At 35.5% G+C, this 21,019-nt stretch overlaps 2 protein-coding genes, 1 long non-coding RNA gene and 1 other non-coding gene across 5 annotated transcripts; all 4 read left to right on the top strand.

The window, feature by feature from the left end:
- Positions 1 to 5,230: 5,230 nt before the first annotated feature.
- Positions 5,231 to 6,156, top strand: LOC121233993. Its single transcript, XR_005934279.1, has 2 exons — positions 5,231 to 5,591; positions 5,874 to 6,156. It is a non-coding gene; the product is annotated as an uncharacterized LOC121233993 (long non-coding RNA).
- A 1,060-nt stretch (positions 6,157 to 7,216) lies between these two features.
- LOC121233990 (probable aspartyl aminopeptidase) lies at positions 7,217 to 13,048 on the top strand. Of its 2 annotated transcripts, XM_041129783.1 has the most exons (11): positions 7,225 to 7,468; positions 8,900 to 9,035; positions 9,136 to 9,214; positions 9,334 to 9,542; positions 9,682 to 9,751; positions 10,128 to 10,250; positions 10,461 to 10,616; positions 11,301 to 11,471; positions 12,132 to 12,206; positions 12,290 to 12,430; positions 12,637 to 13,048. In XM_041129783.1, exons 1-11 carry the CDS (start codon positions 7,351 to 7,353, stop codon positions 12,895 to 12,897), a joined length of 1,539 nt encoding a protein of 512 aa, XP_040985717.1. In that variant the 5' UTR covers positions 7,225 to 7,350; the 3' UTR covers positions 12,898 to 13,048. The 2 variants fall into 2 exon arrangements, with proteins under 2 accessions (XP_040985718.1, XP_040985717.1); XM_041129784.1 differs by lacking the exon at positions 11,301 to 11,471 and having other exon boundaries at positions 7,217 to 7,468.
- A 1,642-nt stretch (positions 13,049 to 14,690) lies between these two features.
- LOC121236319 lies at positions 14,691 to 14,808 on the top strand. The gene has a single exon (XR_005934736.1). It is a non-coding gene; the product is annotated as a U5 spliceosomal RNA (small nuclear RNA).
- Positions 14,809 to 15,575: 767 nt separating this feature from the next.
- On the top strand, positions 15,576 to 20,579 carry LOC121233991 (probable aspartyl aminopeptidase). The gene is made up of 11 exons (XM_041129785.1): positions 15,576 to 15,850; positions 16,047 to 16,182; positions 16,524 to 16,602; positions 16,712 to 16,914; positions 17,020 to 17,089; positions 17,565 to 17,687; positions 17,889 to 18,044; positions 19,118 to 19,291; positions 19,495 to 19,569; positions 19,654 to 19,794; positions 20,197 to 20,579. Exons 1-11 carry the CDS (start codon positions 15,757 to 15,759, stop codon positions 20,416 to 20,418), a joined length of 1,473 nt encoding a protein of 490 aa, XP_040985719.1. The 5' UTR covers positions 15,576 to 15,756; the 3' UTR covers positions 20,419 to 20,579.
- The last annotated feature ends 440 nt before the right edge of the window (positions 20,580 to 21,019 follow it).

Below are 21,019 nucleotides of genomic sequence, written 5' to 3'. Positions count from 1 at the left end.
ATTTTGGTGTCCCACTTCTCTTGCATGGATGTGCCCACTTTTTTATCAAGCACGTATTTAAGATTCTGTTGATCAATTCTAACCACAAAAGTATGTCCCAGTAATATGGTCTTTATTTAAGCACAGCTGAGACAAAAGCAAAAAGCTTCTCCATTAGAGTTCTTTCCTTAAGAGTTTGGCTGTAAAAGGATAGGGGTCTCTCATTCTACATTAACACTGCTCCTACAACAATTCCTAATGCATCACATTCTATTGTAAAAGGAATGGAGAAATCTGGTAGTGCCAGGATTGGTGGCTGCATGAGGACCTTCTTCAACTTATAAAATGCAATATTAACTCCTTTAGGGGAGATTTGGATAGTGAGTTCAGATAAGATAAGATAGATGAAAGTTAAAAGTTGAATAAAATATTATTAGAATATTATTAGAATATTATTTTTTAATATTATTTTTCTTTTGAGATTTGAAAAAGTTGAATTGTTTATTGTATTTTGTGTGGAAGTTTGAAAAAGTTGTAATGATTAAATGAGATGAGTTGAAAAACTCTCTCAATCCAAACAAGGTCCTTAATAAACCTATGATAGTAGCATGTCAATCCTTAATAAACCTATGGTAGTAGCATGTCAGAATCCCCTCAAAGCCTTGAGGCAGTTGGGAATAGTCATTCCCTCATAGCTTGCAATTTGTCGGGATCAACTCGAACTGCTTTAGCAGAAATCAAGTGGCCAAGATAAGAAATCCACTGCACCCAAACCTACACTTAGATTGCTTTGCATAGAGTTGATGTTGCCTCAAAGTCTCCAATGTTATTTTTCAATGCTCCACATGTTCTTGTTCGCTCTTGTTGTACACTAAAATGTCATAAAAAAAATAAGAATAAACTTTCTGAGATAGAATTGAAATACCTCATTCATGAGGTTTTGGAAAGTGGAGGGAGCAATGGTTAGCTTGAAGGGCATGACTAGGAATTCATAATGTCCCTCGTGAGTTCTGAATGCAGTCTTTGAAATATCATTTGGCTTAACCCAAATTTGGTGATATCCACACCTTAGGTCAAGCTTGGAAAATATTATTGCTCCATATAACTCATCTATTAGCTCTTATACTACTGGTGTAGGAAACTTGTCCTTAATTGTGAAATTGTTAAGCCCCTATAGTCCACACAATGTCGCCATGTACCATTGCCTTCCTAATCAAGAGGACAGGGGAGGAGTATGGGCTTTGACTGGGCTGTATGACACCTGAGTTCAGCAGCTCTTTGACTATTTTTTCTATTTCGTCTTTCTAGAAATAAGGGTTTCAAGGTTTGATTGATGTTGGTTTGGTGTCTGGAACTAAGTCAATAACATTGTTATGGGATCAAGCAGGGGGTAGGCCTTTTGGTTCACATAAAACATCGGTATATTGCTTCAACGAGGACTAATTACTAATGAAGGACCATCTTCCTTTACTTGTTCACTGCCTTCTTTCTCTTTATCACTTCTATGACTACTCTCCTTCTTTCAAGTTTATTAAATTTATGAAGAGAGCCTTCTTCAATCATCTGGGATGCAACTAGAACCTTTAACTCTATTAATTTTCCTTTATAGTTAAACTTCATAGTTAGTTCCTGAAAGTTGTAGAGAATAGGACCTAATTCTCTCAGCCATTGGATGCTCAATACCATGTCAGAACTAGTTAATGACACATGAACATCAGTGGAAAAGTTGGTATCCTAGATTATAATACAACCCTCACTTCTTCTTTCACTTAGGATTAAACCTATTGGCTGTTTTCACCTTTACTTTCTCAATGTAATCTAAAGGGAGTTTTGCCTTATTTACCACTGCTAGGTCTAAGAAATGCGGGTTAATCTAGTGTTAATAAGGATAGTTACCCATTTAGACCCTATTTTTCTCTTGACTCTCATGGTTTGTGATTTGTAAAACCTTGTTAAGACATGCAAGAATATTTCAAGTAGGGCTGAGCAAAAATCTGAAAATCCGACTTCAAGTCCGCTCTGACTCCAATAAGTTGGAATTGTTTTTTTTCCCCAAAAAGTTGGAGTCAGAGTTAGAGGTGGCGTTGTACCGACTTTTCTCTGACTCCAATATTGTAAATATTTTATGAAAAATATATGTATTTTTATGTATTAATCATATATATTTTATGTAACACCTGGGCCAAAGCCCAGCCTGATTTTATGAAGGCCGGCCCACGACATGTGATCACTTGAAGGGAAGCTTAAAACGGGGCCGTTTGGTGAGTTTTTTTTCCCCCCCTTTCTGCTGCATTGTTTTTCTTCTCCGCGGGATCTTCCTTTGCATTGCATTTCTGCAAATCCCTCCATCCCGTGCACCTGCTCCCCACGTCTTCAAGGTTCGTTTCGGTTCCACGCATGAAGTTCTCTTTCTTCTCACCACATTTTTCGAGCTACTTGGAAATTTTCTTTCCCTCTTGCACAAAACTCAGATCACCCGTGCGAGCACTGCGATTTCCCTTCCTTCCGTGTATTCCTGGAGTTTTGTCGCTGTGGGCTGAGCCCCTCGAAGGTGAGCCATTGTTTTCTCTCTTGTTCCCTGTTTCCCTTTGCCTCACAGACATTTTCATGATTTTTCTTTGGGTTTTTGGCACGGTGCAGCATCTTCGTGAGTCTTAAAATCTTGTGCCGTTGTCGAGTTCTCTCTCTGAAGTTTTCTTTTCGGTAATCATCCCTCCCATTCACTGATCTCACTTTTAATTTTTACTTCTATCCTCTGCTTTTGCACACACATAGACCCTCTTGTACGTTATTTTCTTCGGCTTATTTTTGCACACTCTCTTTGTTTCAGTTCACTGCGCACACACTCAATTTATTTTTTTCTCATCTTCATAGAGCTTTTTCACCATAAAGCAGTGGCCCTTGTGTTTGTCAGTTGTTGTCATAGAGTCCAACGCTGGTAAGCTTTGTTACTCTCTCCTTCTGTTTTTTTTTAGTTTAATTATTTTAATTATTTATGTTAAAGTGTGGTGATTTGGGTTGATGTGTGTGGCGTATAAAAGTGATTAAGGGTTGCCCGAGGTGGTTTATTGACTGTGTGTGCAATGGGTGTTTGAGCTGATTGTGTTGGGTGTATTATGAGTGGCGCAGGTACCCAAGTCTTGAATTGTTGAATGACTAAAATATATGATAGTTGCGCTTAAGTTTTATTTTGAAGGTTGGAGTTGACGTATTGTTTGTGTTATGTTTTAATCATAGGAGTTGCTGTTATTGGTTTTGGAAATATTTATGGTTGGTTTGGTGTTGGTAAAAGGTGGCTGTTTTGGGGTTTAAATGCTAATGGTTTGAGGAGGGTACTGCTCGGGTTTAATTTTATGATAGTTATTGAGTTAAGAATGGGCTGTTTTGGTTTATTACTCAATAAATAGTAGTTTACTGGAACGATTTATTAAATGTTGGGTATATGTTTTGTTTAGGTGGTGTTACTACTAGAGTTCCGACTCAAGGTGTTGATAATACACGAAAGTCAGGTAAGCAGAGTTCATATACTAGTTGTGCATAAAAGAAATGAAATGAGGTTGTCTTTGAAATAAGCATGTTTATTTTTGAAAAGAAATTTGAAAACGACCTCAGATGTTTATTCTGCATATACATAAATTCTATATAAGAGAAAGTATTTTCTGTCATGACTAGTGTAGACATGAGCCAATTTTATACATTTTGTTTATGAACTATGAAAAAGAGCGAATATGAAAATCTAAAAGTTTTTGTTATGAATAAATGAAAATATTTTGATTCTGTTTATTTCGAACACGTGAAATGATCTGAAGCTATTCAGTACTTTGTTTTGATATGATGTGTCATCTGAAAACCTTGGCATGAAGTTCTAATTCTGTATATGAATGTGATATGATTCCGATGATGTTCCGTTCTGTTTCTGTTAAGACCCAGCCACGGGTATAATGGTGGTTTATAACCTTACCACGAGGGTGAAACATGGTATATGGTCCAGCTACATGTATAATTGTGGTTTATAACCCTACCATGGGGGTTAAACATGGTATTTGTCTCGATGTGATAATATGAGATGATATAAATATAATGTTTCAGTTTGGATATGCCAATGGATTTTCCTTTTGGGAATAAGTTTGTTTTTTTGAAAAATTTCGCTCTGATGTTTTTGCACCAAGTTTTGGTTTATGGATTTTGAAAATAGAAATATGTTGTTTCTACATTCTGAAAGAAAATTTCTTGTTCTGCATATCAAATGTTATAAATGCTCATGTTTACATGCTAGTATATGCTTTCTGCTTGCTGAGTTGTTGATAACTCACCCTTTAATCTTCATAATATTTTCAGATGACATTGATGATTCAGCTGAGGATCATTATTAGAGTTTGTGGACAAGACTAGCTGTGAATAGTTTTGGGTATCTCGCGGTATTAGTGCTGCTGTTGGATATTATTTATTTCTTAAGTTGTTTTCAATGAATTTAGACGGTTTACGGAGACTTATGTTAATTTTATTTTATTCTAGTTTGTTATTTGAGACATGAAGAAAAGTTGATATTTTATTTGGGTTGTGATATTGAGGATTTGATATGTGAGTGTGTATGATTTATTAAATTGAAGTATTTACGTTGTTTTGAAGATTTGGAAGGATATATACTTGGTTTTGGAAATATATTAGCATTGTTGGAGTTGATTATTAGGTTAAATGAGTTAACTCTCCGGACCCTCGGGATCGGAGCGTTACATTTTATATAACTATAACTTATATAGTTAGTTAAATTCAATAATATACTAGTACGAGCAAATTATTATTAAATAATATACTTATACTATAATATAAATAGACTAAATTGAGTAATAATAGTTTAGTATATATAAACAACATACTATTACAATCATGTAACATTAGTATATAATAACATATAATACTTATGCATAAACACTAATGTATAATAACATTTAATACTGATGTATTATGTATAAACACTAATGTATAAGTTTATAATAGCATGTAATACTAACATATAAACATTAATGTATAATAACTAATGTATAATAACATTTAATACTAATGTATAATAACTAAAGTATAATAACATTTAATACTAATGTATAATAATCACTATATAATAACATGTAATATTATAGTATAATAACATGTAAATAGATATTAGTAAAATAGTAAGTGTTAATAATCAATACTAACAATTAAATTCAGTGATAAAAAGATTATAAAAACAATATATAAAGAAATTTATGACTAAAACAAATATTAAAAATTTAAAATTGATTTAGGGTTTAGGAAAAAAACAAAGGGCCCAATACAAATGTTGGGTCCAATACACTGCAGTGGTGCAGCCCAGCCTACCCAAAAGGGCCAAAATAGAGTCAAAATTTTTGACTCGGTTTTTGTCACAAAACGCCACACTCAATGTAAAATGGCGTCCTTTTTTAGGTTAAAACAACGTCGTTTTATGTGATTTTGACTTAAGACATCCCCAACCTTCAGGCAGTTCATCACTTCAGTCTTCACTCCCTCTCTAACCCTAGCCGCACGAAGCCGCGAACCCAAGCAACAAGATCCTCGGCCTTAGCCTCAACCCGTGGTTGTCGTTCACCCAAGTAAGCCCATCTCTCTCCTCTCAAGTCCCTGTAGTATCTTATTGTTGCTTGCTGTACAATCTAATTTGCTTGAGAATCTCAATTTAGGTGCGAGGCCATAAAGGATTTGATGGCATTGTATATATAATATATATATATATATATAATGGATATATATATATATATGGAGGTTTTGATTTCTTGACCACCCAAAATGGTACTCATGTTTATGATTTTCCTGTTCGGATATATCATGTAGGTCAAAAAATATTTTGCTTACTAATCTTGTCATATTTTTTTCAGGCACAACTTGGAAGTTGGAATGGCACTTGGAACATTTAGTTTATTTTGGTTCATTTGTTGTTATTGGAAACATTTAATTTGATTGACACTTAGAAAATGCTTGGTTTCTCTTGTTGTCATAATGAGAACTTAGAAAATGTTTATTGTAGTAGTTGGAAGGAAATATTATTATGATGAATGATGTGCGTGGATGTTTATTGTAGTGATTTTTAGTCTTTGTTATGTTTTGTTCTGGGATAATGTTGGAGCAGATGCTTAATAAGACTTGTAGTGTAGTAGTCAACAGATCATGTAACAATGAGACTTTCTTTTTAATTTTTTTCTAATTTTTTGAAGCATGTTAGCATGTTAGTATGTTTAATTTAGTTGTATTTGTTTTTTGTTTTTAGTAAAAGTGAATTATTTAGTTTAGATCTTAATTTTGAAAAAGTTAAAATTTGAAAGCCCACACAAAAATTATTTTTAAAAAGTGGTTCAAATATGAAACTAAAAAAAAGAAGCAAAAAAGCCCAAAATTTGACTCTGTTGCGACAATGACTTGGATGCACGTCTCGAAGTCGGAGTTGGTATGTGATCGGTGCTCAGCCCTAATTTCAAGGTTGTCATGGACAATACTCAAGTTCACTAGTTCTCCTCCTCCCTCCTTCTCTGATGGTACCCCCTATTGCACAGCTTCAACCTCATCTTCTTGTAACACTTCTTCTAGTAAATAAAAGTTATGATTTTGGCATTTATACCCAGGGTCTACTTAGCATCACAGTAATAACAACCATTTTCCCCTCATATTCCTCATCTATTTTTGGTTAATCCTTTAGACAAGTAGTGTGGTTTTTGGTAGGCTAGGGCTCTTCAATACCCTCAGATCAGGTGAGTACGTAGGGTGTGACAGGTTTATGATTCTTCTTGGATAGGTTCAAGTACATTTTCCTCTTGAATTTTAGGCACATTTTATAAGCTGCTGTCAAGGTTGAAAGGTTGAACATTATAACTGAAAGCCTTATTTCATTTCGTAACTCACTAAGAAAATAGATTCAAGAAGTTGTATGGTCGGAGGAAAATACATGCAGAAGAGTGCCAAATAAATAACTCTTCAATTATTAATTAGATTCAAGAAAACAGTGTTCAAATCTCTTCAAAATGGAAACAGGCATAACTTCTTATATCTCCAAAGAATCAACATGATCATCGTAGTACCGGGGAACCTGAATATTAAGACAGGGTGTTACTGAAGAGAAGTAGAGAACCAATAAAGCATAACTTAATAATTATAACCAAGAATCATGAGCACTTACAGATCACGAGGCAGCCAGCTTGCATTGCAATATGGGCTCTTGTGCTATTAATATTGGACTTGGAAGCTCCAAAAAACACCCAAGTACGTACGTACGCCTGCTCATCATCATATATATTTCCATCGATCGATCACATGACTAGCTAGGTAACCAGGCCATCTCGCGCGCTTGATCATCAAACGATCATGGGACAGGTCCTCAAAGGCATAGCTGAGGCAATAGGACAAGGCCTAGCACACGGCGTAGTCCTCCCTGGTCTCATCGAATTCTTGAATGCTTCGCCAACTGCTTTCCATGCCATTGGTAATGAAGAACATCCTTCCTTTCTTGCTATTTCGCATGCACATTTCAATGGCGTTCCCTTTTTTTTTTTTCCCAAGTGATAAACAAATTAAACTATGTTTGGGAGTAAAAATATTGACTTGTCTATGGTACGATCGAGAGAGAACAAAATTCAATATTGATTGGTGGGTTATATATAGTTTATTTATTAATTTTCATCGATTATATATTTTACTTTATCCAAGAAAAATAGTAAGTTAATAAATCTCTCTTAACAAGCTCGGATTTTTTAATTTTCTATAGAGAGAAACTCCTCTAAAACCCACCAAGACCCATCTCTTTTTCATTTTTCCTTAGGGGAGAGGGAGGAGCCCATCTAGCTCAGCCAAGCTTTGGGTCAATGCATGCTTTTACGTGAACCCTACATCTGTGTGCGCCACACCATTCTCTAGTTGTCAATCTACCAGTACAACTACAAGGCGAAACTGTCACAAATGATCAACACGTGAGGCTCACATGCACCTTAGCCCACGTGTAGATTTCATGGACTTCGGAGTCTCGCCACACAGAATCACAATAAGCAAGACCAAACTTTTCCTCATTTCATCTCTCCAAGCCTCTTCCTCATTTTGTCTCCGTCTGGGTCACCTTGCAGCTCCTCTCATCTCCAGAGCCCGTCACAGCCCCCCTCATCTCCAGCCGACATGATACTAGCACAAATCTAAAATGCTTTATATCTGGAAGAGCAACACCCCACTTTTATCACAGTCTTTAAAATATGCTGCATAAACTAGGGCATAATACAGGCAGACGCCCCTGCAGCCACCCAAAACACAAAAACTTTAATTGAGAGAACCTTTTTATTTTTGGGGATTGGAGGGATAGACTTTGTGATGGGTACGTATGGGGATGTTTTCCTTCTCTTTTTTTTCGGTTGTTCATATGCATCACAACAATTCTGGTGGAGGATTTTAATGGAGGAGAAATGGGTATTGAGCCATGGAGTATATAAATGAGAATTAAGAAAATGAGAGAGGATTATTCGAGAGAGAAAGGGAGCCACGTAGGAGGCATTCGGGAGGAGGAGAGGAAGATGAGAGAGAGGACATATCCAGATGAAGATAGAGAGAGAGAAGACAGAGAGAGAGAGAGCGTGAAGGAGAGGCTGTATGGGCCTCTATCATGTGTATAAGTATAGACTAAACACAATAAAGTATTTACGTGGTGCGCAATTATTGGAGGGCTGTTTAATGAATAGAAGCAGCGGGACCGCTCCCCAGCTTTTCTCTTATACTAATGAAATGCTTAAAAAAAGCTCGAACTTTTTATTCGAAAAATAAATGAATCGATTTTACGTGACTTGAGCTCGAGAGAACCTTCAATACTAAACTTGAGTAAGTTAAAACCCCCGAAGAGTAGTTAAGCTTGACTGTGAACGCGTTTTAATTCTAGATGAGGCAAAGAAACGGTTGGTAGCTGCGGGGTATGAGCAAGTCTTGGAAAGAGAGGATTGGAAATTGGAAGTCGGGAAGAAATACTTCTTCACCCGGAATTACTCCTCGATCATCGCTTTCGCAATCGGTAAAAAGTACGAATTTTTCACTATCCTACGGCTTAGTTGTAGAATGAGCTATTATTTTAGGTGGATTTAGTTTCCTTACTGCTGATATTGTGGAGCCTATGCTTAGATATGTTGCTGGAAATGGATTTCATATCATTGGTGCTCATACCGACAGTCCTTGTCTGAAACTGAAGCCGGTTTCCAAGGTGACCTCTTGGTTTCGTTGCCATTCCCTTAGTGGAAATATTACTTGTAAGATTATGTAGAATTGGGTGATTTAAGGTAAACTTTTTTTACTCTTGGAATGTGTCTATGGTTTGTGCAGGTAACCAAAGGTGGGTATTTGGAGGTTGGTGTCCAAACGTATGGGGGTGGTTTGTGGCATACTTGGTTTGATCGTGACTTAACGGTTGCTGGAAGAGTGATAATCAGAGAAGCAAAAAATGGTTCTGGTTCTGTTTCGTACTCGCATCGTCTTGTTAGAATTGAGGAGCCCATCATGCGGATCCCGACCCTGGCGATTCACTTGGACAGGTTATCTCCCAGTGTGAATTGCTGTCTCACCTGTTTTGATATTATGTATTGTTATTTCTGAAGTTGCCTTTTTTTTTTATTATAATATGTTTGTTCTTTCTTGCCTTCTGTTGAACAATTTGTTGTGTTTTGTGAACAGGGACGTTAATGATGGATTTATGGTCAACACACAGAATCATCTTCTTCCTGTCTTGGCAACATCAATTGAGGTATTCTTGGCATTACACACATTTAATTATATGCTTCTGTCTACCTTTGTGTGTGTGTTTTAATTATTATAAATCCTAGAAAATGATTATGAGGAAGTGTATCCTTTTTTCCCTCCTCATATGAAGTCAGGGCCAGAAAATTATATTAGTGTTTCTCAATGTGAGACCTTACAGGAATTACAATTCGTATGTTGAGTCTGACTCTGAGATAACATCAGGTTAACTTGGTAGATTGAGATGTGCATTTTTTTACGAATACCAGCATAGGTTGTCTAGAGGAGTAACTGAACCTCCGACGAATATGTCTTGTTTAAGGTTTGTGTACGTCTTCCTTCTGATCAAAATCTTGCTTTATCCTATGAACTATGTTTTGCAGGCAGAGCTCAATAAAAATGGTGCTACAGACGGTTCAGGCAATAGTGGTGGTCAGACTAATGGAAAAAATGGTAATGGAAGAACTACCACTAATAGCTCAAAGCATCACTCGCTCCTATTACAGGTTAATAAATTCTTTTTCTTTTTTCTCTTTTCTTCTGCGGGGGTGGCAGGATCAATCTTTTTATTTGTAGATTTCAGACTACATGAATGTGTTAGTGGCATGATCACAAGTAGCTGTAACACTTTCAGTTGGACTATCTCGGTTTGATATTTTTGGGTATGCTTGTTGAAGATTGTGTAATTTTTCTTTCTTTCTGTTTTTTCTCCCTAGCTGCTTGCAACTAGGATTGGCTGTGAACCTGATGATATATGTGATTTTGAGTTGCAAGCATGTGATACCCAACCGAGTATTATAGCAGGTGCCACAAAGGAATTCATCTTCTCAGGGCGGCTTGATAATCTCTGCATGTCATTTTGCTCCCTAATGGTATGACTTTGTATATAGGTTGTCTACTCTTTTTGTTGAGACGGAAATAAGTGCTTCCCACAGAAAGTAGTTATATTTTCTTTCATTTTTTTCTCCTAATTGTGTAGTGTGGCCTTTGTTCTTCTCAACTCGTGTCTTGTCTTGTCTCATAGTGTACAAAGAATGAAGTAAATTATTGGAACAGTCTACTTATTTTTCTCTTGTGCACGTACCATTGGGTAAGTCGAAAATACTTGTTAGGTACCGTGTGTAATCAGACTATCATTTGGAAATGGTGCTTGCCATTTTGTCTGAAACCTGTTCTTACCTTCCCTCTCTTGGGCAACATGCTGATTGATTCCTTGAACTGTTAAATCATAAATCTCCTTGAATTCCATTTGGAAATTTATCAAAATGAATTGACATGACGAGATTTTCTGGAATTGCCATGAACTACAGAAAGTGTAGTTATGCAAAGTACTTGTCTGGACTCTGATCTCTGACTCGCCCTGACAGTCCACTGCATGTTTCAGAACTGAAACATAACACATGCAATATATTCCATCCACCTATTGTATATACTATCAACATTACTACTTTCCTTGTCGGTTTTCCTTCGATATAGTAGAAAAATGTCCTATATGTTGTATTTTTTTAGTATAGATCAGCTAATATGGATCTGCCACTTAATGGTTTCAATTCCAGGCACTGATAGCTTCAGCTTCTGAAAGTTCTCTTGAGGATGAGACTGGTGTTAGAATGGTGACCTTGTTTGATCATGAGGAGGTTGGGTCTAACTCAGCCCAAGGAGCTGGGTCTCCTCTCCTGATAAATGCCATGTCACGCATTACAAGTTCCTTTGACCCGGCTTCTAAGGTGATAACTGCTCTGTGTCCTGGTGATCTAGGTTTTGATTGAAAAAAGGAAATGTTCATTTTGATCCTCCGACTGATTGCATGCCTTCAAAACCTAGATTCTGATTTATTCTTATTTTGTTATATAGATATAGTCTTGCTGATTTATGCTGCTAAACTAAAGCAGTCGGAAATGCTGCCCATTTCTTGCTGCAATGCAATCTTTCTTTTACATCCAAAATATCTCATAGAAGGTCAACTTTTGTTGGCAGTTTCTGACCAAAAGAGGAAAGAAAATCCAATGCTTTTTCTCTGAATTAGTTTTTGAGATTTTTGTTTTGTTCACCAATCACATTTAGGGTGTGGAAGGCAACAAGATCACTGAAACAATGGTCAACTACCTAAAATGGTTTTAAATCCAAAGTTGGTGATTTTCAAGTAGATTTGCACTTCTTTCTTACATGAATTGTGAAGTCATGTTTCAAATTTTTTACCCAATTTTGAGCCACCATGGCTCGTGCCCTTTTTCTTACGCAAGAATTTCAGTTGGACTCCTTCCATTCACCACATCTTGGCATCAACTAGAATACTAGAGTGGCATAATCATGTTCCCTCTATACACTTAGTGATTATGTTTTAATTTATAAACTTCTTGTTTTCATTGTGTTTGATTTCTTTCCAGTTGCTTGAGAAAGCGATCCAGAGGAGTTTCCTTGTGTCTGCTGACATGTCGCATGCATTACACCCTAATTATATGGTACGTTGCCTACTATGCTTATACTTGTCGGCCTTGGCAATACTTGGTTTGTTGCACCATGTTGATATGGGGTTCCTGCTCAGGACAAACATGAAGATAATCATCAACCCAAGTTGCGTGGAGGGCTTGTGATTAACCACAACGCAAATCAAAGCTTTGCAACCAATGCAGTCACTTCCTTCATATTCGGAGAGATTGCAAGAAAGAATATGCTTCCTATCCAGGTAAAAATTTCTCCTTACATCGTGTCTTACAATTATGAAAAGTTTAGGGAGTTGTTATTGAATATATATTGGAAACCCTTTTATCATTCAAAACAGATTTTATTTGTTTGGTAAGCTCTTACAACCTATATAACCATGTGAAATTGTGGTCTTTTTGCGTGATATGATAAGTGACTAAAGCAGAGGAAGAGGTTATGATGATGCAGGAATTTGTGGTCCGCAATGACATGGCATGTGGTTCGACCATTGGCCCTATACTTGCAAGTGGTGTGGGGATTCGTACAGTTGATGTAGGCGCACCTCAGCTATCAATGCATAGTATACGAGAGATGTGTGCTGCTGATGATGTGGTTTATTCATATAGGCATTTCATAGCCTACTTCCAAGAATTCTCCCGTCTCGACGCAAATCTAACCGTTGACGGAGGCAAAAGTAGGAGGAGGCCGAGGAGAGGAAAATCCCTTTGACCCCTTAAAAAAGTTCGAACTTTAATTGCAGTATATATATGTATAATTAATACCAAATCCATCATGAGGTTTGGCTCTTACAGTCTTTGAGATGAAAGAATTTGGACATGAAAAGAAAAATAAATGGAAAAGTATTGAATGGTTTCACTCTCAGTTTTTAATTCCAAATATGCTACTTGTTTGTGCTTCAATTCCATTATTCATGTGTCCTCTTGTCTAGGTTCAACCTATGCATCAGATTGATTTCTGTGGTACTATGAAGTTTCACAGAAAATCTTAACTTTATAGTAACTATGCCTGCAACGCAGTTCTTGCCAGCTCTAATCTTTCACTTCCCCCTAATGGTAGGCCATTCTGCCCCCAAAGTAAAAGAAAATAAAATAGTAATGTTAAGTAAACAAGGTAGGGTTCAAGTTGGATTAATGGAAAAGTTAAAAAATGGGTAGAGAGAGAGGGAGGCTATTGTCTATTGAAAAGGAAAATACTACTTTGACACCTCCTATATTTTAATTTTTTTTTTACTTAATAGTTAAGAAGTAACTATTAATATATTGATATTTTTTTAAAATATTTAAAAATGATAAAAAAAATATGAATAAAAAATTTGAAAAAATTAAGAAGATGAATTTGTGCTGAGCGGCCAGCAGTCAATAGTGGGCGGCAGCCTAGTACTACTCCTAAAATAATAGAAGCAACTGAACTTCAAAAATATAACTGGGAAAGGAAAATCCAAACAAATAGCCAAAAAACCAATAGAGAATATATAAAGAAATCACAAACATAAAAAGGAAAATTGATTCTAAAAAGATTGTAGTCTTATGTTTCTTGACATAGTGGCAAGAATATGTTACCATATACGAGGTATTCGATGCGGTTCAAGTTTAACATTGAACAGATTTTATGTGTTATAAAATCCAAATAGATATATTAATATGAAAATTTCAATTTGCAAGATGATGTATAGAGTACATCTTTTATATGATTTACTCGAAATAATTTAATTTGTAAGAGAAATTTTACAATTAAATTTCTTACAAATAAAATTTTAGCATGTAAGAGAGTCTACTCTTCAGTTAAAAAATACGAAAACTCAATTAAGATCAGGTATGAGAGAGAATCTTAGACATGACAAATAATGTTTTTGAATCGTGTTCATGTCGTGTCAAGTTATGAACATTCGACTATATAGATAACCCGAACCTAACTCGCTAAGCTAAACTTATCAAACTTTCAAACCTTAACCCAACCCATTTAGATAACAGGTCGCATCGTGTCACCCATTTTAATCTGTTTAATAATTAATTAGAAATATGTTAACATAATATGACTCATTTAAACTCGTTTGTTTCATGTAAATGGGTTGAACTAAAATGCATAACTCATTTGGCCTAAATAACATAATTTCACATAAAAATTAAAATCTATATTTATTAATATACATAATATTGTAAAAAATATATATAAATATTTTTCAAATTTTAACATATAATAAAATCAATATTACAAATCATACAATAACAAATATGAGCATAGATCTAAACTTACAATCACAATAATAAAAATAAAAACATAAGAATACTAAAAAATATCAATATTATAACTTAATAATAATAACATTTTAATTTTAAACTAAATTATAAATTGGTCAAATTGAATTGATTTCGTGTTAAGTAGGTTGAAATGGGTATTACACTATTTTCTATCGGAAATATTGTCCCACATCGAAATGGGTAGGAAATTTTGTGTAAGACGGCAGCTATTTAAACGTACCCATTTGCTAGTAAAAATCACGCAGCCACGCGATGAGCACAGAGCGAACTATTCTTTCGCCTTTTACTAAAGAATACCGTGTGCTCGTCGCAAATAGTGGCATACGCCTATTTTTGGAGGGGTTTCTCTTTTTGAGGATATGCCCCTAAAATTATAGATAAGTATTATGAACGAGGTCCTGTTGAAGTTTCAAAATCACAAAGAAGGTGGAAAAAGGCTAGATAAATAAGATGGAAAAAGGCATATAAAGTGCCTGCTTGAGACTCAGCTTGACAAAAAGGAAAATCGTACAATAAAATACAATTTGAAATGAATAAATTGAGTTGTGTAAAATACTATATTAATCTTTTAGGATGGAAATGTGTCACTAATATTTGATTTATTTATCACTATTAAATGATAATTTTTTTTTAATTTAAGTTGAAGTGAATTTAATATTTTAGTTTGAAATATATAAAGTAGGTTGAGATGAATTTAATTTTTTTTAAAAAAATTAAAAAATAATAAATTTTATTAATAATTAGTTTGAGATAAATTGAAATGAATTTAATTAGTTTAACAACTAACTTTAAGATTAGTCAACTTGAATTGTGAACTATAGTATTTTGTGGATCCAGATGAGTTTAATTTTCTTAAGATGTATTTAATTTTTTATATTAAAATATATGAAATTAGTTGAGGTAAATTTATTTATTTTTTAATAAAAAATTTAAAAAAAAAAGGGATAAAAAAACGCAGCCTAACTTGGCGAACCTTTGTTTCAAAAAAAAAAAAAAAACCAGCGAACCTTTAAAATCGGTGGGCCCTGCAGTGCTATTGCTATGTTCTAACTGTCAGTTCATGTTCTATCCGAATATGTTCTGAGATAGTCTGAATGTTGAGAGAGAGAGAGAGAGAGAGAGAGATACGGGGGAGGAGGGCTGAGGATGAAGTCACCTGACTCCCTTTCATCGTACATCGAAGGAATCAAAATGGGCCCAACGCATATATTCTTGGTGCTACATTCTACGCGACTATATATATACCGCGGCTTAATCAATCATCAATGTACACACAACGCAAGTTAGCTGTGACGAATTCGTGGAAACCATGGCCAAGGATGCATCACAGAGCGAAGTAAGCTCAGTGGTCTCTCATCTCATTGACTTCTTGAACGTTTCTCCTACTGCTTTCCACGCCGTTGGTAACTGCTCTCTCTCTCTCTCTCTATTCCGTTTGTTTCCGGAGAAAATCCTCTACAAGAAAAGAATAAAAGAATTGAAACTTCTCATATGTCATCTCTCACACTCCCTTTCTCTAGATTCCGTTGAACTTCAAGTTTTTTTTTTTTTTTGCGAGTGATTGAGGTTGAGGTCGTTTGTCAATACGTTGTGTTTTAGATGAGGCAAAGAAGCAGTTGAGAAGCGCGGGATACTCGCAAGTTTCCGAGAGGGAGGATTGGAAATTGGAAGCCGGGAAAAAGTATTTCTTTACGCGGAATCACTCCACGATTGTTGCTTTCGCGATCGGTAAAAAGTACGGCTCTCTTGTATTTTTTTTATACTAAATTCTCCGTATTGAAGTTCGGATTCGTTTGATTGCTGGGAAAATGCGGGAAACAAAACGAATCATATTTGTGAGTTTTATGCTTTTAACCACCTATCAAAAAAGTTTTATGCTTTTATCCATTGGGAGAACCTAGTTAACATAGAAGTTTAGAACACACCTTTTTTTCATAGGTAGTTAGCATAGAACACCCTTTACTGAGCTTAATACGAACCATTCGGCTTAGTGCAAATTGCTTTGGTTCAATGGTTGTACAATTAATTATTTCTTGCTACGGAATTTGTTTATTTATTTGTGGAACTTGTACACAGGTACGTTGCGGGAAATGGATTCCATATGGTTGGTGCTCATACTGATAGTCCTTGTCTGAAACTAAAGCCCGTCACCAAGGTGACCTCTTGGTTTTGCTGAATTAAAATTGTTAATTGTATGAGGTTGTACTGAGTTGGATGGTCGAAGTTGGCCTTTAACTTTTTAAGAAATTGGGTGGCTTGTGCAGGTAGCCAAAGGTGGGTATTTGGAGGTTGGTGTCCAAACATACGGAGGTGGCTTGTGGCACACTTGGTTTGATCGTGATTTAGCAGTTGCGGGCAGGGTGATAATCAGAGAAGAAAAAGATGGTGCTGTTTCGTACTCCCATCATCTTGTTAGAATTGAGGAGCCCATAATGCGGATCCCCACCCTGGCGATTCACTTAGACAGGTTGTCTTTGGATTGAAATATGTAAATTAATTTTAAAGTTACGAGTTTTTTATGTGATTTTCCTCTCCTTCCTTCTATTGAACAATCGTTATGTTCTGTGCACAGGGACGTCAATGATGGATTCAAGGCCAACACACAGAGTCATCTTCTTCCTGTCTTGGCAACATCAATTAAGGTAAACTTGGTTTAGATGCATTTATATGCTTCTTTCTATCTATGTATTTATTTGTTTAAATTCAAATCATAGTTTTAATTCCTATATGTTTTGTTGTGAAGTTTTGTTTCTTCTGTTGATGGTTATCATTCGTAAAACATGATTATGAGGAAGTGTACTGTTTTGCCCTCATTATACGTAGTACTCCACTCAAGAAAATTCTATTGAATGTTTCTCAATGTTACATTTTACAGAGGTTACAATTCATAAGTTAAATTTGACAATGTGATTTCATTAGTATGAGTTGCTATATTGAGATATGCATTTAATTGTTTAAGAAAGGCAGTGCTGGATGTTTAGCCATGATTATGTGTCTGTCTGATCTAATGAAAAGAGGAGTACTGAACCAGATGAGTATGTCTTGTTTAAGGTTAGAGTGAATTCTGTTGGCCTTTTGATCATATTTGTGCTTTTTGCTATAAACTACCTTTTGCAGGCAGATCTCAGTAAAGTGGTTTCTGAAAATGGTGGTGTTGAAAGTGGAGCTCAGACTGATAAAAAAGAAGCTGACAAAAGAATAGTCACTAATATCTCAAAGCATCACATGCTCCTATTACAGGTTAGTAAATTTTTTCTCCTTCATCTTTTCTTTTGCAGGGGTTGGGGGTTGGGATGGCAGGGAAAATCTACTTCTATTGGTAGAGTCCAGATTCCATGAATGTGTTAGAGGTTTGATCGCACATAATTGTTACACTTTTAAGAGTACCTCAGGTTTATATTTTTGGTTATGCATGTTGGTGATTATTATTATTTTTTCTAGCTCCTTGCAAGTCAGATTGGCTGTAAACCAGATGATATATGTGATTTTGAATTACAAGCATGTGATACTCAACCAAGTATTATTGCTGGTGCCACAAAGGAATTCATTTTCTCTGGGCGGCTTGATAATCTCTGCATGTCATTTTGCTCTCTGAAGGTACGGCTCTGTATATAGGTTGTTTTTTCTTTTTGTTGAGATGGAAGTAAGAGGTGCATATTTGAGTCGATTTTTTACGCTACCAATTTCTTGCTTTGCATTGTGCTAAAGCTATGCTCCATTTCTTTATCATAGAAAATATGGGAGCCTTTGGCATTCTTCATGGTGGATAAGGACTTATTCCTTATTGGTTTATGACATTGAAAATCTTCTATTTGTAACTTATGCCTTACTAATTTATCTCATTGTAAATTTTCTATTTGGAACTTATGCCTTATCGATTTATGACATTGTAAATTTTCTAAAATTCAAGAATGCTTCTTATGAATGTAGTGATTTATGCAATGACTTTCATCTCATTTATGAGATTCCCTTGATCTTCTTCTTTTGCAATGTCAATGGGTTGGACCTGTTATCTATATTTTATGGTCCTAGATACACATTGAATCTGATATCTTAGTCCCACGGCCAAGTATTTTATAATGTGTCGCAATTTTTTCTGTGACCTTTGTTCTTATAAACTCCTAGTATCTTGATCTCTTCTTGTCTCATATACTACAATGCATGAAGTCAGTTATTGAAACTATCTGCTTCTTTTCTCGTGGTATGTACCACTGGGTGAGTCTAAACTACTTACTTGATATTTTCTCTAATCAATATCTGTCATTTGGGCGTGAGGCTTGGCCATTTTTTCAGAAACTCGTGCTTAGCTTCCCTTACTTGGGAAACATGGTGATTGATTACTTGAGGATAGACTCCTTAATCATAAATTTCATTAAATTGCATTTGGGAAGTTATCAATATGAATTGACATAAAAAATCTTTCGCCAAAGACTCAAGAAATTTAATTATGCAAATTTCTTGCCCGTGCTCTGGTCCAAAGACGTACTTTTTCTGAACTCTAATTCACCCAGACAGCCCACTGCATGTTTTTGGAATTGAAACATAACACCTACAATGCATCACCATTGTAACTTTCTGATATCCTCATCTATCGGTGGAAACATATGTACTTAGTTATTTGGGTTCAAAGCAGCTGATCTGCATATGCTACTTTATGGTTTCAATTTCAGGCATTGATAGATTCTACTTCTTCTGAAAGCAGTCTTGAGGATGAGACTGGTGTTAGACTCGTTGCCTTGTTCGATCACGAGGAGGTTGGGTCTAACTCAGCTCAAGGAGCTGGGTCTCCTGTCATGCTAGACTCTTTATCACGAATTACAGACTCCTTTGGCCCAGATTCTAAGGTTATAACTGCTCCATGTTCTTCTGATGAGATCTGAGTCTTGATTAAAAACGCACATTCACTTTTATTCTCTGAATGATGATCCATGCCTTCAAAATCTAGATCCTGCTGAACTAAAGCAATTTGAAAGCCACGGAATGTGATATTTCATTTACTTCACAGTCTGGAAATTTATTCACTTTTATTGTATTTGTTTCTTTCCAGCTGCTTGAGAAAGCTATCCAGAGGAGTTTCCTTGTATCTGCTGACATGGCACATGCATTACACCCTAACTATATGGTTCGTTGCCTACTGTAATCGTAGTTTACCAGCATTGATAGTATTTGGTTTACTGCAACATGTTGATATAGAGTTCCTCCATAGGACAAACATGAAGATAATCATCAGCCAAAGATGCATGGAGGGCTTGTCATTAAACACAATGCAAATCAACGCTATGCAACCAATGCGGTCACTTCCTTCATATTCAAAGAAATAGCAGCAAAGCATAAGCTTCCTGTTCAGGTCGGTTTCTCACTACATTGGCTATTATATTTGTGAAAAATTCTAGGGTACTAGATCATCTGTATAAAATGGAATTGCCCAAATTGAAAATAGAGAGACAAATAAGATCTCTCTCTCTCCCTCCCGGGCCATCTTAGGCCCCGTTTGGATGTTAAGATAAGATTAAATAATTTTAGATGAAAATTGATAAAATATTATTAGAATATTATTTTTTTTAATATTGTTATTGTTTTAGGAATTGAAAAAATTGAATTGCTTATTATATTTTGTATAAGAATTTAAAAAAATTATAACGATGAGATAAGATGAAATAATTTCTGTATACAAACGTAACATGTTATGGTAATATAAATTTGTGTAGCCTAAAAAGTGATTAAACCGTGGGAACCACTTGTAATGCAGGAATTTGTGGTCCGCAATGACATGCCATGTGGTTCAACCATTGGTCCTATCCTTGCAAGCGGTGTGGGGATTCGTACGGTTGATGTAGGCGCACCCCAGCTATCAATGCACAGTATTCGAGAAATGTGTGCTGTAGATGATGTGAAGCATTCATATGAGCATTTCAAGGCTTATTTTCAAGAATTCTCACATCTAGACGCAAAGATAACAGTTGACGTATAGGCTTGTGTTGTGTCTGTCTTTGGAAATTCAGCATGGTTATGATGTAATAATGCTTGAAACAATATTAAATGAACTGTTGGAATGTTGTGGTGGATCTGCAAAGTACTTGGCAGTTTTCAAATAAAGTTAAATTAAAATCAATGCGAGGAGTTTCAAAATTCTACTTGTTTGCAGATCACTTTCAGTAATTATGTTAATGTTTTGCTACGTCTTCTTGTCCAGGTTCAATCAAAGCATCATCAGGTATCTGTAGCATTTTATAAAGCGCCACAGAAAATCCTGGAACTTTTTTTTTTAATCGTTTATATTCCCTGCAATGTGATTCTTGCCAGCCCTAAGGTTTTAACTTTCCCATATTTAGCGATTTCTAAGAACAATTAAGAACTAATGCTCCAATGGTAGCCCGTTTTGTTTGTGCAATGAAAAAGAAGATCACTAGTCCTTTCATCGAAGAAGGTCGAGCATGGCACATGGAGTTTGGTATTAAAAGATGCTCCTTCCTCTAACTGGCCGCTTGATAAATTGGCTTGGTATTAGAATATTATTTTTTAATCTTATTATTGTTTTAAAATTTTTAAAAAATTAAAAAATTAATTATGTT

This window comes from Juglans microcarpa x Juglans regia, chromosome 6D (assembly GCF_004785595.1).
Source record: "Juglans microcarpa x Juglans regia isolate MS1-56 chromosome 6D, Jm3101_v1.0, whole genome shotgun sequence".
Classification (NCBI taxonomy): Eukaryota; Viridiplantae; Streptophyta; class Magnoliopsida; order Fagales; family Juglandaceae; genus Juglans; species Juglans microcarpa x Juglans regia.
The sequence above is the reverse complement of the archived record's forward strand: the minus strand, read 5'-3'. Positions and strand labels throughout refer to the sequence as shown.

Excerpts from the sequence above, each read along its gene's own strand:
- LOC121233990 (XM_041129783.1), top strand. The coding sequence starts at position 7,351 with ATGGGACAGGTCCTCAAAGGCATAGCTGAGGCAATAGGACAAGGCCTA. Across the intron at positions 9,215-9,333 it reads AACTGAAGCCGGTTTCCAAG|GTAACCAAAGGTGGGTATTT; the intron begins GTGACCTCTTGG and ends TGGTTTGTGCAG. Across the intron at positions 10,617-11,300 it reads TGTCATTTTGCTCCCTAATG|GCACTGATAGCTTCAGCTTC; the intron begins GTATGACTTTGT and ends TTTCAATTCCAG.
- LOC121233991 (XM_041129785.1), top strand. The coding sequence starts at position 15,757 with ATGGCCAAGGATGCATCACAGAGCGAAGTAAGCTCAGTGGTCTCTCAT. Across the intron at positions 16,183-16,523 it reads GCTTTCGCGATCGGTAAAAA|GTACGTTGCGGGAAATGGAT; the intron begins GTACGGCTCTCT and ends ACTTGTACACAG. Across the intron at positions 19,292-19,494 it reads CCTTTGGCCCAGATTCTAAG|CTGCTTGAGAAAGCTATCCA; the intron begins GTTATAACTGCT and ends GTTTCTTTCCAG.